The sequence below is a fragment of the Erpetoichthys calabaricus genome, chromosome 4 (assembly GCF_900747795.2).
Source record: "Erpetoichthys calabaricus chromosome 4, fErpCal1.3, whole genome shotgun sequence".
NCBI classification, from domain to species: domain Eukaryota; kingdom Metazoa; phylum Chordata; class Cladistia; order Polypteriformes; family Polypteridae; genus Erpetoichthys; species Erpetoichthys calabaricus.
Genome location: NC_041397.2, coordinates 66,669,071 through 66,691,830, shown reverse-complemented (window position 1 = coordinate 66,691,830; position 22,760 = coordinate 66,669,071). Strand labels below are relative to the sequence as shown.

Sequence of the window (22,760 nt, the reverse complement as noted above, 5' to 3'; positions counted from 1 at the left end):
CTCCACTGAAAACAAGGGAGTGGAAGCAATGCAGGAAAATGTTCAGTACTCATTCACTACTTATTGTACGATCTGTGGATTCTGATGCCAAATCAGAAATAGTTGCACTAATGGCTGGTGGTCTAATTTAATGAAACTAGGCAAAGGAGATAAGGACATTAGTTAATCAGATGATTAGATATTTATGTTTTCTGCACTCAGGACGACTTGGATAAGGCCACCATAAGTAGAATCACAGTGACTGCAAAAACACAGAAGAATATCCAGACAGTGTGTTTGTCAGTCTTATTTCAATGGCTGCTGCATTGTTGGTCTTTACGAGACTTTGTAGTCAATTTTATTTATTGCAGCACGTTATCCATATTGGAATAACAGTAGGGTGACGACAGCAAACAGCAGTAAGGTTCTCACATGAATCGGAAAGGTTCTGAAATACTGACAGGAACAACAGCACAGACGTTTACAGGCCGTCACAGGTTTATTTCAGTGCTTTCTAACATATGAAGTAAAAACATGTGGCGTAATTCATGGTTAACTTCAGACTACAGGTTTATTACCCTTGGAGTTAAAACTCCATTCATGGCATCTGCTGCAGTGCTCACCCTTGACCATTCACCATCACCAGATACATCTGGGCTTGTATTGGGCTCAAGATTTCAAAATACCTAACCTGTTATGGAATGCCATCAAAAACTTTGCAGTGATGAATCTTACTTTTCTCCTGGAGCTGAAGATCACCAGACTTCCACAACAGGGTGACATAGATGGTATTGATGTGCAGACAACCTTTTCAGTTGGCAGATCTCCAGAACATTCAGTTTCAACAGTTAGATTTCCATTGCCTACCATAATAATCTCCTCTATGATTTAATATGTAAGAATACATCTATAAAATGTTATGTATTAATTTTAGCAGCAGGGTAGTTTCAGCGGGACAATGCTATGAGTACACATGAGAAATGCAAATATGGTGAGAGTATCCAACTCAGTGTCCAAATGATCATGTGCAGTATTTTAAGATGCTGACTACAGCCTTTCCACATTCTCCCCACACTACCTGTTGGCATCCTGTAGAGAAGAATGCTACACCATGTTCAGTTAGAGGTAAACAAGGATAACATTCAGATTCTCTAAGACCTGATGCCATGTCACATACAGAAGTCCATTGTATTGTAAGCCATGCAGGTTTTACCTTTACATGCAGTTGGTTTGAGGACCAGATCATTCCTCTGCTCAGACTTAGTCACATGTTGTGTATTCTGTACACTGGTATTAATTTAATGTTTGGGCACAGCTTTTTTGTCACAGCATGCATGTGTCTATATTTAATTTGTCAGAGTAATAAGTGTATCAGATAGTACAATGGCATGAAGCTGAAGAACACAGAAAGATTAAAAAATAATCTTCAGGTCTAATGAATTCCGGTTGCTGCTGATTAATATAGACAGGAGGACCAGGATAAACCTGAGGTCACAAGAGCTCATGGATCTTTTCTGTTAGATTTTGACAGGGCAGGCTGGAATTGACAGAGTAATAGCGTGAGTCTTTTTACATTTCACATTTTTCACTCTTTTAATATAATTAGAGCAATTTCTAAATACCACAAACTATTTGAAAATTGTTGCCAGTAAGATGTATCTCTATATGGCCCTTTTGTAATTGGGTCTTTCTAAACAGAAAACAATTCATGCTGTAAATTAAGGAAAAGTGTGTAACAGTTCCAGGATTCCAAAAGAGAATTCATCCTGATGCACTGGCCTTTAAGATCTCTAACCATTTCATCATCTTCGGATTGAGATGGAGCATTTCAGACCAGAGCACTGGGATCAACTGAGGTAGCAGATTTTTGTTGCAAACAGTCAGTCAGTCACTGTTAATGTTAAATTAGATGATTTATTTTTTGTTCTCTTATTCTGTATTTAGGAAAGAGCAATAGTGTGAAATTTACGTTTATGAGACATAGAAAGTCTTTAGAAAGACTAGCATAGCGAAACACCCATTTATTAAACAGGCACACTGGTACAATGTTAAGTATGTCTGTTTCAATGACATTTCGATTCATTTAGAAACATTTGTTCACTGGATATGCTAGCCCTTACATCCCTCTTTCTTTGTGCATCTTGTTGCCTTCATTTATCGGACATTGCAGCTTGTTGGTGGACACCGGACACCATTACTCCTGGGTATGGTTTCCAGATGTTTTCTTGTTTTAAATAGATAGATAGATAGATAGATAGATAGATAGATAGATAGATAGATAGATAGATAGATAGATAGATAGATAGATAGATAGATAGATAGATAGATAGATAGATAGATAGATAGATAGATAGAAAAAGAAGTGTAATCAGAATTTTTCTGCTTGCTAAAATAGCAAAATACACAGAATTTGGTAGTTTTTACTAATATTTTAAAGATAATATGAACCTAGAAGCATTCAGATCAGTTATATCATATACATTTACATACATTTTAGGAATTTTTCAGTCAAAAATGAGCTCCCAAATGATCTTCTTAAAAAGTACTTGTTAGTTGTTTTCAGATTCGTATGCCTGAGTGAAACAGTCCCGTTTGAAATAGCTGTCTCCTGCTGGGCAGGTCAAGGACACACATAGATAGATAGAACTTTATTTGTCCCATAGATTTGCCATAGTTTTAAGTTAATTCTCTTTTGCTGTTTTGCTAATAATTCCTAGTAATTTTCTGTGGAGTGTGCTCTCTTAATTGTCTCCTAATATAACAAGTAACAACAAACAGGAACTGGGACATGTGAAACAAATTAAAAATTGTTAAAAATTAAGAGAAAGAACCAAAAAACACTTCTTCCCACAAGGGGTTGTGAGAATCTGAACTTGACGTAAACTGCTGAGTCGTGTAGTTAAAGTGGAATCCTTGAGAACTTTTAAACGGTGAGACAGATTTATCAGACTTCTAATGTTCCCCTTGGTTGTTTATGATTGCATATCAATAGGTTCTAGTTTATCTTCACAACAGCAAAAATTTCAGATAGAAAATAATAAAATTTATAGATATGCTTAATAAGTGTTTCAGATAAAGTAACTGGCTACACATCTAGCAATGTTTTTTCTTCTGTATGCCTAATGCTGCCAGGACAGGCTTCTGACCCTATAGCCCAGAACTGCAATAAACAGGATCAAAAACAAGAAGGATGACTCATTTATTCTAATATATTTTTTAATTTTCACAAAAAAATCAGCCAATAAATAAATAGTATTTATATTAAGTGCATAACATTAATTCACTGTTATTACAGTACATTATTTAGTTGGTCATTGCTATGTTTTTCAAGCCACTTAATTACTTATTCCTGATATGAGTGATGCTTCTTTGAATATGTGTATCCCTTCATTCATTTCCTAACCCACTTATTTTCTAACACACAAAGAGCCACAAGTACAAGGTGTGAATCAAGCCTTGATGGGGCATTGCTCAAATGTACAGTTTAGAGTCAGCAGTCAATCTAACATACGTATATCTTATAATCGTGGAAGGCAAAGTAAAGTAATTGGATAAAAAGTATTCACACAGATACATGGAGACTGTACGGACTCCACACTGTCAGGGCACAGGCCTGGATTTGACCCCAGGACCCAGCACTGGAGCTGAATAGGTATTATATAACATTGATTTTCAGGTGTTCTGGATACACCAGTGGTAAATGTATGCGTATCTGCCGTCAAAAAAGTCACCACCATTAGCCAGACGAGTTCAGAAACACTGTAAGCATGAAGGATAACAGCTACACATGGAGTTTGAGATGGGGTTACCACCTAAGTCATTGAATGAATACATCTTGTTATTTGTCTGGACAGGATGGCTGTACAGTTGATCAGATATCACATATTCATATACAAAAACCAGTTACCTGTGAATTCCAGGTAACCATTCAACACAGCCATTCTTTTAGGTGATGATTCTGGAAGACAGTATTTGTAAGAATGAATGATAGGGCAAAGTCGGAAAAGTTAAAGTTGAGTACAGTAATCCCTCGCTATATCGCGCTTCGCCTTTCGCGGCTTCACTCCACCGCGGATTTTATATGTAAGCATATTTAAACATATATCGCGGATTTTTCGCTGCTTCGCGGGTTTCTGCGGACAATGGGTCTTTTTACTTCTGGTACATGCTTCCTCATTGGTTTGCCCAGTTGATTTCATACAAGGAACGCTATTGGCAGATGGCTGAGAAGCTACCCAGCTTACTTTTCTCTTGCGCTGACTTTCTCTGATTCTGACGTAGGGGGATTGAGCAGGGGGGCTGTTCGCATACCTAGACGATACGGACGCTCGTCTAAAAATGCTGAAAGATTATCTTCACTTGCTATCTTTTGTGCAGCTGCTTCCTGAAACCGCATGCTGCACAGTGCTTCGCATACTTAAAAGCTCGAAGGGCACGTATTGATTTTTTGCTTGAAAAACAAACTCTCTCTCTCTCTCTCTCTCTCTCTCTCTCTCTCTCTCTCTCTCTCTATCTCTCTCTCTCTCTGTCTGCTCCTGACGGAGGGGGTGTGAGCTGCCGCCTTCAACAGCTTTGTGCCACGGTGCTTCGCATGCTTAAAAGCCGTTAAACAGCCCTATTGATTTGTTTGCTTTTCTCTATCTCTGTGACATGATCTGCTCCTGACAGGCACTCCTTTGAAGAGGAAGATATGTTTGCATTCTATTAATTGTGAGAAGGAACTGTGATCTCTTACTTGTCATGGAGCACAGTTTAAACTTTTGAAAAAGAGACAAATGTTTGTTTGCAGTGTTTGAATAAAGTTCATGTCTCTCTACAACCTCCTGTGTTTCTGCGCAAATCTGTGACCCAAGCATGACAATATAAAAATAACCATATAAACATATGGTTTCTACTTCGCGGATTTTCTTATTTCGCGGGTGGCTCTGGAACGCAACCCCCGCGATGGAGGAGGGATTACTGTATATAACAGAGAGAAACAAAGTCGAAATAGGAGAGAGGATGTTGGAGGAATGGTAGATAACCCCAGAACTGTAGGTTGCCTAGTCAAGTAAGTAAACAAAGTCATCCAGACAGCACAAATTAAGAAGAAATTAAAATCTTGCTTTATTCTTTTGGAGTTGTGTTCCAGTTTAGCATTAACAGCTAGTGTAACCACTGTGTTTTTATCATAGTAAGGAAAAAATGCATGGTGCAGAAGTGAATGACAGTAACTCTCTAGCACGTCTGTAGGCATCTGCATTAAATTTCATTGAAAAATATTTGAGAAATAGCAGGAGGTAAGATGGATGGTTGGTCCTTAGTGAAAACATCTATTCTCCAGTCTTGAAAAATGTACACCTTTTGGATTACTGCCACCAATAAGATATTTACTTGAACCTGTTAAGGTATGTAAATTAATGTAAAGGAATGTATTTATAAGGTTTAGAGATACATAGACTACATATTTGCGTGCCTATGTGAGCAGTACGAGTCATCACCAACCTCCTCTTGATTAGAATTGGCTGCCATGCTAAATTCCATCTTATTCAAAGGCAAAGGGCAAAGATAAAGGCTCACCTAAAAGTAAATTATATTTAATTGCAGTAAAACTCTTAAAAGATATCTAACAGGTTAGACCTATGTATAAGTCAGATAGCGCTTAAATGTAGGAACTTGAATTTAGGAAACAAAAAGACTTATAAAAGGAAGGGAAGTCCTCAAGATGAAACCTGGCTCACCAGCCCCCCTTTTTTCCACCATTTTCAGAACAAATACATAGCGAGCACGATGGCATTTATGATAACGCTGAAACCAATGCTTTGGTACCTTTAAATTTTGTTCACGGTAACAGCCATTCTGCTTGCTATTTCTTGTGCAACTGATATATGTGAATGAAAGGAGCTTGGCCATTTTTTCCAGCCCATGGCTACATTGTGTTCATTTGAAAATTTCACAGTTTTCATGTGTGAAGTCTGGCCCGACATCTGGCACTTAACCAAGACCTTGTCTACATTTGAACAGCCCATACTTTGATCCTCACTGATTTAGACGTTTGAGCCTTGGGCTTTCAGCACAAGCAACTTGAAAGTAAATACTGAATAAAAGAGATGCCTAATTTTATGGCTGAACAACTCACTTGCCCTTTTTTGACATGCAACAACTTTCTTCAGCTTTGCTCATTGTTTTTGGAAACTACTGGGAGTGCTGAGGGAAAAGCTATCGAAAGACCCGGGCATTTGTTATTTTTAGCAGGTGTCATTTATTTTTCTAAATGTCAATGTTTAGCATTTCTCCTTGGAGACGCAGACATAAATTGTGTCTTTATTGAGCCCTAAAGTCATTTTCTTCATGCTCCAGTCACTTAAGTTGTTAACTAGCAAACTATTATCTGCAAATAAATCAGAGCAGTCAACACCCTTCGTAAGTGAATTTCACCACTTCCTTTTCTTCTTGAATGGTCACATTTCCAATGCTATTCACTCCCCTCCCCTTTTTGGAGCAATTAAAAATGCTTCATGAAATCAAAAATTAATAGATAAAACTCCCCTAAAAGTTTTTCCTGAAAATTGATTACAGTTGCTGGCAAGTTGTAAGCATTTTTTGATACATACTTGTTATTGAGAACATTCACTTTATTCCAGCAGAGCTGTACATTCTGGTTCAAAACTTAGAACTGCACTACATTTTCTGGAAATATTTTAAAGAATATAAAGCAGTGTATACTACTCAGACAAAATATACAAATAGTTTAAATATTCATCTATTGATTTTGTAATTTGCCAACACAGTTCAAGGATTACAGGGAGCATGTGAATTTTCAGACAGCACTCACACGCACGGGAGAAATTTTAATTTTGGGCCATAAATGAATTCAACCTGCATGTTTTTGAGATGTGGAAGAAAACTGGAGTAACCTGAGGAAAATGTTGTTGTTATCGAAGGTTAAGGGTAAATTTTTTAAGAAAGTGGTAAGGCCAACAATGATGTATGGAGCTGAGACATGAGCAGAAAATGGAGCACAGAAGAAGAAGTGAGATGTGGCAGAAATGAGAATGTTGAATAAATGAGTGGAGTAACAAAAAAGGACAGAATAAGAAATGAGACAATTAGAGGTGCAGCAAAGGAAGGAGAGATATCTAAGGAGGTAGGTTGAAGTGGCATGGACATGTGATGAGGAGAGACAATGAATATGTGGGCAAAAGAGTGATGGGAATGGAAGTGCAGAGGAAAAGAGAGAGGGGGAGGCCAAAGCAGAGGTCGAAAGTAAAAGAAGATCTGAAGGAACAGAACGTGACTGGCGAGGAGGTGCAGGACAGAGCTGTTTATAAAGGGTTGATCAATCACATTAACCCCACATAGAAGTGGAGGAAGATGAAGAAGAAGAAGCCAGAGGAAACGTGTTCACCACGCATAGGCAAACACAGGAGCACTAACCATTGAATCATCTTGCTTCTCCATTGCATATCTCTATATACTGTATGTAAAACCCAACATCTGTCTGTCTATCTCTATGTCTGTCCGCTTTTCACAAAACAACTACTTAACAGATTTAGATCATAGTTCGCTTGCGGTACCGATTTATTTGCGTGAATCTGAGAGAGATGCAGAGGGCCGAGGGGAGAGAGGTGGATCCCTCCTTACTCACACACCAGCCTCGGGGAGTATCTTACATCTGCTTAGCTAGCGAACAAGAGAACTACTTAACAGATTTAGATCGGCTTTTTTCTAGAATTTGCTTGAATGTTCCGGTTGATTTTGTGGCTTCTCTCATTGCACCAAGAATGAAAGTTCGCTTGCAGGAGCGATATATTTGTGCTAATCCGAGACAGAGTCTGCGGGCCGAGGGGAGGGGGAAGAGTGATGTCAGGAGTAGGGAATCGGGCAAGGTCCTCCTCACTGTCCTGTTTCACTACTACAGGGGGCAGCTAATACTATGAGAAAAGCGTGATATAAATATAATGTATTATTATATTATTATTATTATTATATATAATGTGCAATTAAACATCTATCTGTCTATCTAACCACTAGTCCAGGGGTCGGCAACCCGCGGCTCTGGAGCCACATGCGGCTCTTCAGCCTCCTTGCAGTGGCTCCCTTTGGCCTTGACAAAAAAATAAAAACCATGAAAATGAATAATGGCAATTTCTTAATTTAACTTGTATTTATATATATATATATATATATATATATATATATATATATATATATATATATATGTTTATTTACTACTACTACTACTGTTATACATTTTAACATCTAATTTAGAGAGTTTAATTCTGCGTGGACAGAAGCATTTGCCTTCACCGCCAACGACGCTGGCTTACCGGTGTGCTTAATATGTGGCGATAAATTATCGAACAACAAAAAATGTAACGTTGAAAGACATTTTCGAAACAAGCACTCAGCATTCACTGAAAAATACCCAAGTGAAGATGAGCGAAAGAGAGCAATTTCGGAACTGCAACGGAAAGCTGAACAGAGCAAACATACTTTCAAAAAGTGGATCACTTCTCCACAATCAACTACAGCTGCTAGTTTTGTGGCAGCTCAAGAGATCGTAAGGAGGGGTAAGCCGTTCACAGACGGAGAATACATGAAAGAATCGTTCATAAAAATATCAGAGCATCTATTCTCCGACTTTAAAAACAAACGGGAAATTGTTCAGAAAATGCAAGCTGCATTTAGAGAAGGATTCAGTGAGTTCAGAAAGGAAAAACACACACTCTCTCCTTCCCTGTCACACCCCTGGACATCGACCCATCCCTGCTGAACACATCCGCATTCACAGGAGTGAGTAAGTAAGCCCGATCTAGAAATTGAACTGGACGACATAGCAGATAAAGATTTATGGGTGTCCAAGTTCAAATGCCTGACAGCGGATCTTGAAGAAGTCACCCGTCAGAAGGTTACTCTCGCTAAAGAGCACAAATGGACTGATATTGAAAACCTCCCCAAACCCGACAAATTTGTTTTCGACACATGGAGTGCCATTCCCGAAACGTATATGAACATGAAAAAATATGCATTTGGAGTCCTGTCCATCTTTGGCTCAACATACTTAAGTGAGCAAGTTTTCTCAAGCATGAACTTCATAAAGTCCAAATATCGCTCCTGCCTCACACATGAGAGCCTGCAGTCCTGTGTGAAGGTCAAAGTCACATTGTACAGCCCCGACATAGAGATGATCAGCAGCGAACTTCAGAAACAGAAGTCACTTTAAACAGGTGACAACAATAGCATTTAATAGGCTATTATTTTTCAGAAAAACAAAACACATTCATTTCGGACCCGGAGCTGATGTAGGTTTTTTTGTATGTTCAGGTGCTTCAGTTGATTCAGCACACTGAAATGGAATTTAATGTTTACTTTTTTAAAGCTGCTAAGCTACAGCTAAATGTTTTATTTATATTAAAGTGGGCTAGTTTTTATTTTAATTTTGCACAGGTATAGGAAGGACTCAAATAGGCCTGCATAGTTCAGTTTAATTTATTTCAAAGTAGCCCTACACATGCACACTGCACTTCTGTTTGTTGTATTCCGTGGTTGTAACATGTAAAATCTAAAAAAAGATTAAAACTTTTAAAAGTTTATAAGCTGTGTTATGTTTTGCGGCTCAAGACTATTTTTCTTTGGAGGAAGGGGGGGGGGGGGGGGGGCAAAATGGCTCTTTTGATAGTGAAGGTTGCAGACCCCTGCACTAGTCCCTCTAGTATATATAACTACCATGATTCACATTAGGGGTGTGTGGTTTGAATTTGAGTCCTTTGTGGCTTCATTACATTGGTTCAGTTTGAATTTGGTCCAAATAGTCAAGTTATTATTACACTTTTGTTGAAAAGTTTTGAGTGTTCATGAGATATGCATGCCGCATTCTTTAAAGGCAGCAAAGCAAAAACGATACATGTTGTGGACCACCAGTGCATCATGGTTATCAGCATGCACTGTTGCTATAGACATTATGGTGGAGCCCCTGCAAAAATACACATAAAACAGCAGTGCCCACAACAAACAAACAGACAGACTGGTGACTTGGACACATCACCATTATGAAAACAGGTCACATAAGAAAACAGGTCCAAAAGTAACTATTAATCCTGTGCAAAAAGTAAAAATAAATGCGTACAAATTCCTAACAGTGGCTTGTCTGAACGAGCTTCTCAGATAAACCAACTCTCAGGGCTACCATGGTTTTGCACACTTCCTGGACCCTTGCAAATGCCTGCAGAGGGACCACCTGTCCATAGGGAGAAGGTGACATTGTGGTGCTTGCCACAAATCTTGTCAAAAGTTAAAGTTCAGGAGAACTCTTGGTATCTGGTAGGCTATGAACTGAGAACACCGTGTAGGATGTCCAGAGCCTTGCAGTTCTGTCTGATCTCCGCATACTTCTTGGATGTCCGACTTTAGCTTGTCGGTGGTGCTCATTCCCTGAACTGTTACGCTAGAGCAGATTAGCAAATTGACATTTTGCTTTGCACTCTTTTTTATCTTTCACTGTGGGACTGGCCTACATCAAAATATTCAAGGGTTTGGGTATGTAAGAAAAGAACAATATAAATGTAATTAATTAATTTATGGTTTGGTCAGCTCCTCTGCAGTTTGGGTATCTCAGGGCATTTCTGACTCCCACCTGAAATGAGAACAAAACAGGCTTGGAGGCATCCTGAGTTCTCCACCACCTTTTATATGTGATCTCCTGGTGGTCCCAGAATGTCTTAGAAATAATGCTGGGCAACTTATGGTACTAATTAAAAGAGATGTCTTTAAAGGTTCCTAAAAAAGTTATAGTAAGGCTCATAACCAAATAAATGTGTAAAATGACTTCATAATTGGTTAACTTTTATTTACTATTAGGATCTGAATGAAAATCTGATAGCCCAATATGAACTTGGGTTTAGAAAATTGGATGGGGAGGCAATGTTTTACTGTACTGGTAGCTGAGTTGAGTTTTGGCTTAAAGAATTTTAAACACATTAATTTTTCAAGACATCCTGAATTTAATATCAAATAAATTTTATGAAGGGTGGCACACTGGTACTGCTGCTGCCTTGGGTTCACATTCACATGGAGTTTGCATGTTCTCCCCGTGTCTGTGTGAGTTTCCTTCAGGTGTTCTTGTTTCCTCCCACAGTCCAAAGACATGCAGGTTAGGTGGATTGGGGATGCTAAAGTGTGTCGACCCTGTGATGGAATGACGCCCTGTCCATGGGTTTTTTTTGCCGTGTGCGCTATGCTTGCTGGGATAGGCACTTGTGACCCTGCTTAGGACTGAGCAGGTTTAAAAAATGGTATGGTAACCTTTGTGAAAGAATTTAATGATAAAGTGCTGAATTAGTTTTCATGGAATCAAACATTTAGTAATGAGTGTTCTCTTGCCATTAAAGCAAATTTTATTTCTGTGTAGTGCATTCCACTGCTACTTGTAATATTAATTTTGTGTAATATACTATATTCAATCTGTCAGCATACCAAAAATACGAAAAAGACAATTTCAAGTTAGTAAAAACAACTGTTTTGTCACAGGTTACATCCAAGTCTGTAGGGGCCTCATGATTGCAGCTGTCTGCCTTGGATTTTTTGGAGCCATTCTTGCCTTGGTTGGAATGAAATGTACCAAGATTGGAGGATCAGATAGAGTAAAGGCCAGGATTGCTTGTTTGGCAGGATTAAATTTCCTACTTGGCGGTAAATATCATACACAGCTAATTCTTCTCCAATTAGCCTGTTTGAACAGACTGCAAATGTACATTCACAAAACTCTCTTTTTGTTTTTTGATAGGTTTGTCTTCAATGACTGCATGCTCTTTATATGCTCACAGAATTACATCTGAGTTTTTTGATCCTACATTTGTTGCACAAAAGTAAGTAATGTCTCACGCACAAATATTTGATCAGTTGTATTTAATATTTTATTTCTGGTAAATTCATCCACCCATCTGTTTTATAGACCATCATAATCAGTACTGAGTTATGGATGGGGTACCTGCTTATTGCAGGGAACTCTCATACCCACATCCTTAAACCTGCTTGTTTTTATACAATGTAAGGAAAGAGGAAAGGCCATATTAATGCTAGAAGAATATGTAGACTACCTACAGTGATGGCTGAGAACTGAACTTCAGGCCAGGAACTATAAATGGCAGCAGTACTCACTCTGCTGCTGTGCCATCCATGCTTTACTTAGTTGTAGTCTATTAGTGTGGGTTGGTGGAAAGCTCTGGATTTGTCAAGTTCTTGTTGGTCTTTCTGGGCAGATCTTTCAAATGCTATTCAGTTTTTCTCTGCCCAGAACTGCTTAAATAACTGATATAAATTAACTGAATTTAGTGCAGCACCATGGTGCAGTGGTTGGCCTCACAAATCCAGCATCCTGAGGTGAACCTCCACACCCAGATGTTGTCTGCAAGGAGTGTGCACATTCCTGCCATGTCCACATAGGTCTTACACTGACTACTCCATTTTTCCTTCCACATACAATGAGATGTGCAGGTTAGGTTATTTGGAAACTCTAAATTGTGGGGGTGCATGTGAGTGAGTGCTGTGGTGATCCAGCTGCCTGTCTAGCTTTGTTTCCCGTCTTATGTTGAGTGTTTTATAATTACATTTTTGTAAAATGATTTCATCCTTTCTCTGGACTTGTTCATTCCAATATAGGGCTGTGAGAAGACCACAGTTGAGTAGACCCCAATAGCATTGGGATGCCAGTCTAACACAGGGTATAACAGCACGCACATCAGCAGTCATTCATACAGGGTCAATATAAATGAATACAATAACATGTGTCGTGGCACGAGGGACAGACAAAGTCCAAAGAAACGTTGGAGTGCCAAACCACCACCCTACTTAATAATAAATCAACAAAAACATTCTTTCTTAGCAAAATAAACAGGCGCTTGATGGCTCAAGCAGAAAACAAAGAAACAGGTTGTAGCCACTGATGGCTCTCACCTAAGGGTTGTCTATGGAGCTCCTCTGCAGTAGGATCAGATTGAGACTGAGATGCCACATTCCAGGAATGGCCACCTTTATATTATTCAGACCAGAAAGATGGGGTGTCCTGGAGGAAGGAGATCGGAGTGGAGGGAAGAGATAAGATTGTTAGTGACAGTGCCCCCTCTCATCCTGGAGTGGTATTGCTACATAATTTGAGCTATAAAATGATCCACAGATACGCATGCATGGCATGTTAAAATATTATTTTGGCATGTCAGATTATAAAATTATGAAAATTCAGCTAACCTTAAAGTGAATTTGTATCCAGCATGTGATCCAAAAAATCCAAAAACCACATGCAGCATTGTGATCCAAAAAACCAATGATGCTAATGGCACCTGTTTTTAGTGTAACTGTAATAACAGAAAAGATTCTTCACACATTTAAAAGCCCATTACTAATTATATCTTAAAATGATTGCTTCTTTACTCAATGTGACTGTTAAAGGAATGCAGTAGGTAAAACTAAATGAAGAATACTTACAGAATGTATTAAAAAATATATATTGTAGAGTCATTCTGCCAAAAACCAAGGTCAGCCAAATAGAAAGTAACTGTAAATGAGACTATAGACTGTGGTCATAAAGATACACACATAACAATAAGTCAATTCAGGGCAATTTACTGGCATTGGTTTAAATATGCAAAAGAGGGTGAACATGCCAACTACTTCTGGGAAAGAATGTAACATCCTAGCACTGTAAGGTAACAACCCTACCAATAGCATTCCCGTTTTGTCTACAAGCACATACTAATGTGTCCTGATTAGATTATTGGTGCTATGCTCTGCTGCAGGATTGCACCATTTTTGAACAACCTATTGCATTGAGATTTCTTTGGACCGAGGGAGTGAAACCTACTGAAAATCACCAAAGAATGTTGTGAAAACAGCATGACTAAATGAAAACTTTATGAATGGGTAGAAGGTTTAAAGCAGGAAGAACAAGTGTAACTGATGAAACTCAATCTGATCGAACATCAACAACAACAACATTTTTTTAAATAGCACGTTTTCATGCAAATGATGTAGAAGAAAGAAAAAAGAAAAATATTAAAATAAGAGTAGGCAATACTAAGTAACAAAGAATAAAGTAAGGTCCAATGGCCAGGAGGACAGAAAAAACAAAAGAAACTCCAGAGGACTGGAGAGAAAAAACAAAATCTGCAGGGGATCCAAGGCCACAAGACCACCCAGCCTCAACTGGGCACAACATCACGCACACAAGCCCACATCGATATGGCAAATGCCTTTATCAGAGAAGACTGACAGATTATGTTGTTCTCTGTTGCTGCACATTTGAATATCACCTATGGATCTGCACGTGTCATAGTGCATGGTGACTTGGGGTACTGTAAAGTCTGCACAAGATATGCACCCAAACACCTTACTAATCAGCACAAGTCAACATCCTTCAGTGAATTTCAGCAGGTTTCACTTCCTCTGCCTAAAGAAATCTCAATACATTCTACAATGGTGCTGTCCCACAGCGAAGTGTCCATGTTCATTTGACCTTGACTTCAGCTAGACTAACAACAGAACACTGTACTGCGCATGTACCAAACTCTCCATAAGCCATCACAAACGTGTTGTTTTGTGTCAGTTTCTATCCTTTGTGGTTACCGCATCATTTTCAAATTGCATTTACCTTTTGATTTACTCGTGAATAACTGTTCCTACTTTTAGATCATTACAAAAGTCTTTTAAAAATGTGTCCACACAAAAAAAAATAGCAAACGTTAACATCATACAAAGTTATTGTCTGTTATACCTGCATTTTTATCACTCTTTAATTTAATATTGTTTTTTATCAGTATGCTGCTGCTGGAGTATGTGAATTTCCCCTTGGGGATTAATAAAGTATCTATCTATCTATCTATCTATCTATCTATCTATCTATCTATCTATCTATCTATCTATCTATCTATCTATCTATCTATCTATCTATCTATCTATCATAACTCCATAGACTTAGGTTCAAATCCCAGCCCAATCACTGTCTGTGTGGAGTTTGCACATACTTTGTGCATTCATATTGGTGATTCTTTGAGTACACTAACTTACTCATATATCTTAAAGATTAGAAGCTGTAAATTGGCCTTGACTGTGTGACACAATGCCTTGTGAAGGACTGGCATCCAGTTCCATGTTGGATCCTATCCAGTTCTTAATGCCACTGGACCTCAGTAAAAATGAGTTCAGAATATGGATGGATGTACTTCTGCTCTTTATAATTCCTGATTTCCTGCATTTCTTAATAATATTTAATCCTTAAAGTAAACATAACAAAGTGTACCTACCATCTTAACAATTTTAGTCCAAAAGGAAATAACAGGCATAGTACTATTAAGACAAAGAAATGTTTTTTTTTTTAATTATGCTGTCATTTTCAGGTACGAATTGGGAGCAGCTCTCTTCATTGGATGGGCAGGCTCCGCACTTTGCATTCTCGGTGGTGCTGTTTTCTGTTTTTCAATGTCTGAAGGTGGAACAACAACCACAAGGTCAGTATTAAAAAGTAAAAATAACTCCACAAAGTTATGTTTCCTCTGTTATTTTTTGGGAGGTCCCTGCCCCCCTACCATCAGCCCACTGCATGTCTCTTGGATTTGCATGAATAAATCAGTTCCGCAAGCGAACTATGATACATAGTGTAATGAGAGTAGTCGCAAAATCAACTGGATTGTTCAAGCAAATTATAGAAAAAACCCGATCTAAATCAGTTAAGTAGTTCTCTGGTGAACAGCAGACAAACAGACAGACAGACGTTGGATTTAATATATATTATATTATATTATATTATATTATATTATATTATATTATATTATATTATATTATATTATATTATATTATATTGAAAATGATACAATTGTAAGACCAACTTCTTCAAGCCTACCATTCCATCCTTGTACCAGGTACACATTAAAGTAGTAACAGATGCAAAGCAGTAATCAAAGCACATTGTTTGCATTCCAATGCAGATGTCAACACCTTCTGTACATCTTTGGCAAAGCTAAGGATCCCCCACCAAGTCGGCCTGCTTTCTCTTGGTAGATTATCTGCAATTTGATAACCAAAACAAAAACAATGCAAAAAGGATGTGACAAGGCACTGCGTGCCACTGCATTTAAAAGTCTTCCTCTTCAAGAAGTTCTTGTCAGATTAGCATTTTTCCTGAGGAGCACTTTGTTTATTTTTAACTCGCAGCCCGATGAGCAGGTGAAGTAAAAGCCATTTCTCAGAAGGTAGCTGTGCCACTGCTAAGGAACGCCAGATTCAGAAGCAATTATCGAAGTGTTATTGTAGCTCACTGAGCTGTGGGATTATTCCAGCATCTGTGCTGCCTCTGTTGTAGACGTTCATCTCCTACTTCACCCTCAAAAGCGTTTTACGTGAAATGTACTTGGCTATGCTTTCCTATTCGAAATACCAACCGGTTTTTATTAAAGGACACTTTGGATTGTTCAGTATGCTAAGGAAAATACTAGATAGAATCCTTTTGTTTTATTTAAACACAACTGCTGCTCAGAAATTTCTATAATTTGGCTGGGTGATAGTTAGGACTAATTAATTACAGAATGACACCCTGGAATCTGATGATAAACTTACAACACTTAATTTGCTGCCATATGTATATATACTGAGAGATAACTCATGTCCTTTGAACTGTGAAGCAGCACCAGGGCAACATTATGCCTAGACCTGGAACATCTAGCTCTTATTTATTTTAACAAACAGCACAGTCATCCCTCATTATTACAATTCTGTTCTATTCCTGAAAATGACGAATCAGACATTGGAAAACTATTATGGCAAGCCAAATTAACATTTAGAGATATCTCAAAATGAATTTCAGATATCTTAAATGTAATTTACTTTTTAAGATATCTGAAACTTCCATCCATCCATCCATTATCCAACCCACTATATCGTAACTACAGTGTCACGGGAGTCTGCTGGAGCCAATCCCAGCCGACACAGGGTGCAAGGCAGGAAACAAACCCCGGACAGGGCGCCAGCCCACCGCATATCTGAAACTTGCTTTGAGATATCTTAAAATAATTTCCTTCACATTTTAAGATATCTGCAATACATTTTGAGATATCTCAAATTCATTTCAAGATATCTCAAATACATTTTCAGATATCTCAAAATAATTGTGTCTGCATTTCAAGATATCTCAAAATTATTTCCTGTAAAGCTGCCTATTATTTCAATGGGACTTCTTGTTTATTATAAGATATCTTAAAATGTATTTGAGATATCTGAAAATGGACAGGAAGCTGTTTTGAGATATCTGGAAATGTATTTCAGATATCTTAAATTGTATTGTAGATATCTGAAAATGCTATTGAGATATCTTGAAATAATTGAGTGTCCTTTTAAATATATCTTAAAATGCATTTTAGATATCTTGAAATACAATTTGAGATATCTTGAAATACATTGTTAAATATCAGAAATGGAGAAGAAACCCATTTTAAGATATCATGAAATTAATTTTAGACATCTAAAAATGTATTTTAGATATCTCAAACAATAGTGAATTTTAAGTTACTGTATCTTAAATGCCTTTTGAGATATCTTAATTATATTTCAAGATATCCTAAAATAACTTCCCACTCATTTTAAGATATCGCAAATTCATTTTCAGATATCTTAAAATAACTTCCTGTGCATTTCAAGATATCTCAAATTCATTCTGAGGTATCTTAAAATAGACAGGAAGTCCTATTTAAAGAATAGGAAATTTTTCAGGAAGTTATTTCGAGATATCTCAAAATGTATTTGAGATATCTTGAAATGCACAGGAAGATATTTCAAAATGTACAGCATATCATTTCAAGATATCGTAAAATCTATTTGAGATATTATAAAATGCTTTTTAGATATCTTAAAATAGATGCATTTGTAGATATCTGTAATTCAATTTGTGATATCTAAAATGCATTTCCAGATATCTTAAAATTCATTTTAAGATATCTCTAAATGTTAATTCTGCTTGCCATAAAACTATTTTACATTATTTTGAATGGGAAAAAATATTAATGCATTCCTAGCCTGTCAGAGAATCCATAACCAGTTTCCCCAGATATTACTGAAACACATAAACATCTATATAACCATGAACCCTTCATTTCTCAATAATATGAAACAGTTTGTACCACAATTCTCTAATTAAGAAATTGTTAACAAGGCATTGGAAGGTTAGGTGCATCAGCTTACATTAGGAATGCGAGAGAGAAGCCACTTCACCACTCAGGGGACAAGGGACCAGCATGGTGGATTCGTCTCACAGCAAAGTGTAGTTATGAAAGTTTGAATTATATGTAATAAATACTGAAGTTGCAGTACCTTTGCAATTACTTTTATCCACCTTTTTAGTGCCATTCTTCTGTATGTGCTTTTTTTGTGTTCTTCTTTTTTTGTTTTGCACATTTTATTCAATATTTAAAGTATTAATTTAAAGTATTTCTCTAAGCCATTTTCTTCTGGATTGATCTAAATGCCCCTGATCTCTTTTAATGTTCAAACTACCTAAAGAAGGCTGCATATCCACCATACTGCATTGTCCCTGTTGATATTATCAGGGGTATTCTTAAGACCAGTGTTTCTTAAACTTATTTTCATACCACCCAGTCTTGCCCTTCTTAGCATCTTTGAGACCTTTGCATTGCCGTCGATTCCTTAAACCCATCAGAAGACACTTCCCAAACTGTACACGACCCTTTCCCAATGAATACAAAGGGGAGACACAAGCATGCTTAAGACAATCCCACCTGTATTGAACCAGTTTGCTTTCTTTTTATTTTTTTCCTTCTGTTTCATCTTGCCAAATTTAATTGAAAATATTCTAACTTTGAATGTAAAATGTTCCCATTTATTACTAAATTAATCCATGCTGTGATCATTTATTATTTGTTCCATTAAAGTCCTAAGTACTTTTACATATTCTTCGCCATTTAAAAAATATGAACTGCACTTCCAATAATCTTTGTTTTGGATATATCTTGTATATGATTTCAATGCAATTTGTATTAAACGATTTGTTAAAGAAGTACAAGAACATCTGCACCAGACACATAGTCTGTCAATGTATTTATCATAAGCTAATGATCAGTCCTTGATTTGTAATTTCCATTTAGTTTTATCCTGATGTATTACCATACATCTCAGTTTCTTAGTACCTATATACATCATTTAAATAATTTAAAATTAGAAGTTAAATAATGACCCATCCACCCATCTTCTAAACTCGTTTATTCAGAGTCACGGGGGAGCTGGAGCTTATCCCAGCAAGCACTGGGCACAAGGCAGGAATGATCACTGAACACTGTGCCAGTCTATCACATGGTGAACACACACTACGGCCAGTTTAGAATGCCAATTCACCCAACCTGCATGTCTTTGAACTTTGGGAGGAAAACCAGAGATCCCAGGAGAAACCCACTCAGACACGGAGAGCACAGAGAAACTCTGGCCTCCTTGTTGTTGATACAGTGATATGAATCATATTTAGCAGCTGGCAATCTGTCTAGTCATTCTGTGTTAAATTAAAATCTCCTCCAACCAAAATACAATCTGTGTAATAAATTATTTTGTAATTATTGTTAATATCTGTTACTTTGAATAACATTTCTGGGTTTTGGTTATTATTAAACCCATTAACATTTGCTAATGTATTAAAAGTTTCTTCAATTTTGGTACCTCTGCCATCCAGTGTCTATCTGCACTATCAGCAGTGCAGGTCTTCTTTGGCCTACCAGTCTCTTTGTGATTATTGAGCTCACCTGTACGTTCTTTCTTCTTAATGATATTCCAAATAGTTGATGTAGGTAGTCCTAAGGGTTTACCGATGTTTCTCACGGTTTTATTTTTGCTTCTCAGCCTCATAATGGCTTCTTTGACTTTCATTGGCACAGCTTTTGTCCTCATGTTGAACAATAGCAGCTACAGACTCCAAAGGGTAGAAGCAAGCCGAGGTATCTTATGCCTCCACTAGTGAAGCACTGAAAAACACCTGAGTAGTCATAAACACCTGTGATGTCCTGAATCGGGGAGACCACGTTGAAAAAGTGCTGTCATTTCTACAATTTTTGCCCAGAATATACACGAATATGGTCAAATTAAAGTCTCCAATACGCACCTTAATCACATCTGAATTGTTTGATTTGTAATTTTAAACTGTGAAGCACAGGGGTAAATAAAGGGAAAATGTGTCTTTGTCTCAAACATTCTGGAGGGCTGTGTAATTGTGTCATCCACTCACATTGCAGTGGAATTTGAAGAGACACATTTGAAATTTTCAACATTTCAGATGCTTTTATCATTTAAATAGTTGAAACCAAACTAGTTTGACATATTTGATTATTTATTCTTCCTTTTCTATATGTCTTTATTATCATTTTCTCTTTACTTTTTTAACTAAACGGCTTGTTAAAGTGGGGATTTGGGATTAAATTTTCAGAGATACAAATGATGTGTCTGCTGACTGCCATCTTGCCAGACTCCTCAGGCACAGACTGTGCAGAAGGACGCCATGTCACAAGCCTATGCAGTCATACTGCAGCTTGATCTGATATTTTTATAACATCAGAGGAAATGTGCCTTATAACATAAAATGGTAGAAATACAGAATTTATGATGAAAAACGCGATTAGTCTTTATAGCAAAATATTGAATAAAGAAAAGTCAGGTAAGTGAATGAATGCACTGTGTCGACTTTCATTCTTATATTGAGCCATGCATTCACAACCCTGAGCTTCTTTTCACAAAACACATTTACAGGATGATAGGTTTTGCCACTTTACTGTCCATTGTGAATCACAAAAAGCTTTAATTGTGTCAATTAACATGCGGTCCCGTCTCATGTCTTTTACAGGGTAGGATACACCTATAGTGGAGCAGCCTCCTTTCTGTCCTCAAGAATAAAACCGCAACATGAGGCAGCAGATGTCCGATCAAGCAGAGGAAAAGGAATTCCACCCAAACAGTTTGATAAAAACGCCTACGTTTAACTCCACAAAATAAAAGAAGAAACCCAAAGAAGACAGCGAGGTGCTGTACACATGGCATTGATCAGTTTATTTTGGTGGAAATATGAAATGGACCACAGCACATTGTTTGCTTGCTTTCTTTAAAAAATATTTTTTAACTGACTGCCATTACTAAATCATTTGTACATATTAAAATATATACAGTAACTAAAACCTTAAGGCTCAATATTTGTGAAATGTCAATAATGGATTACTGTATGTTTGTGTAGGATGATCATGATTGTTTGACAGTTTTCTTGAACAAAGCTATTTTTTAATATTGCAAAAGCTTTGTATTTTAGCATAAGAAATTTAAGTCATCAGTCAGCACCAACACATCGTATATGGTAGAGTATAGAAAGTCACATTTTGAATTCCACTGTTATTACATCATACATGTAAAAGTACTTGTTCGATTACTAAAGTCTAAATTCTAAATATGAAGAGCTGAAGCACAAGCCACGTTAAAATAAATCATCAAGTTTAAGAAATATTAGGGAAGCAAATTTAAAATTAATGTATAGAAATTCCTGTGTGAAGACAAATAAGACTTACCAAAGGGGATGTAGTGTGGATCTGTGTGCCAGCCAAAGTGTAAAAACATGATTGGTTATTAACAAAAACAAGAGACCGATAATCAAAAGTCGAGTATAAGGTATCCCGTAAATAGTAAAGACAGAGCAGACCCTTGATGCCTCACCAGGCCTGAATCTTGTTCCTGACTATCAGATGGATTAGCTGGCCCACATCTACACTTTACAAATGTTCTGCGCCTATAGAATTAAATCTTAATGCAGTTTGAAACCTTGTGATGGTCTGGGTTGGCTGCTCAGTTTCTGGTTGCTTCCAGGAGCCTCTTGAACCCGGAACCATTGACAGTCATGAACCGAGATGACCTGGGAAAATGAAGACACACACATTCGGCAAGGTTTTGGTGCAAAAGTGCTAAATGCTTTTATTAAAATTCCACAAACAAATAGCATCATATAGTGCAGTGCAAAACAATCTTTCCTAAATATTTTTTCAAAATTCATATAAACAATGAATAGTCCACGAGTTAAAATCCAGCCATAAAACCAGTATAACAACCATCAGGTCCTTAATCTTCTCTCTTTCTTCCAAAATGAGCCCAGCGCAACTCCCTTTCTTTCTCCTCGACTCACCCATAGCTCACTCAGCCTGCAGAGACTCCAGTAGCCAACCCCCATCTTGGCATCTGCCAGACTGGTTGGAGTTGGTTTTCCACCCATCTTCCTTCTCGCACACCTGGTGTCTGTTGAATCCCTGAAGAGGACTCTTGACCATTGGACTTGCTCTGCTGCAAAATCAGTGGGGACAATTTGCCCCTAGAGCACCGATCCTTCGTTCTTCTGCGAAGCTAATGACAACTCTGCCTCTCTCTCGGTCTCAGGCTGGCTCTGCTCAGGTACCCAATGCTGCTCCCTCACGGTCTTCTCAGCTAATCTCATTCTCTCTCCTCATCCGATCCCCTTATCTGCCATGCAAGCTCCTTTATATCCTGCCCGATTTGCTGCTTATGTGATCCTCCGCCTACTCCAAGGTGTCAATGGGGCACCTGACTGATCCACTCATGTTTGCACATGAATGCGTGATCATCCAAGCACCTCAATAAACCCTGCAGCAGCGCTGGCATGCTCACACCAGCATCTGTTCAGAGCCTGCTGGCTCCAGGACTGAAATATTTAAAATCAAACTTCACCACATCATTGCTTTGCTCCAGATCTCTTCTTGACTGGAATGCTATCCTTT

The 22,760-nt window shown here is 37.7% G+C and overlaps 1 protein-coding gene across 2 annotated transcripts in view; it reads left to right on the top strand.

The window, feature by feature from the left end:
* Positions 1-21,440, top strand: part of LOC114651332 (claudin-10-like) — a 46,297-nt gene extending 24,857 nt beyond the window's left edge. For both annotated transcript variants that reach the window (XM_051926795.1, XM_028801259.2), the window contains exons 2-5: positions 11,488-11,649; positions 11,744-11,825; positions 15,348-15,458; positions 20,837-21,440. In XM_051926795.1, coding sequence (XP_051782755.1) covers positions 11,488-11,649; positions 11,744-11,825; positions 15,348-15,458; positions 20,837-20,972 — 491 coding nt within the window. In that variant the 3' untranslated portion in view covers positions 20,973-21,440. The remainder of the gene's footprint in view (positions 1-11,487; positions 11,650-11,743; positions 11,826-15,347; positions 15,459-20,836) is intronic.
* The last annotated feature ends 1,320 nt before the right edge of the window (positions 21,441-22,760 follow it).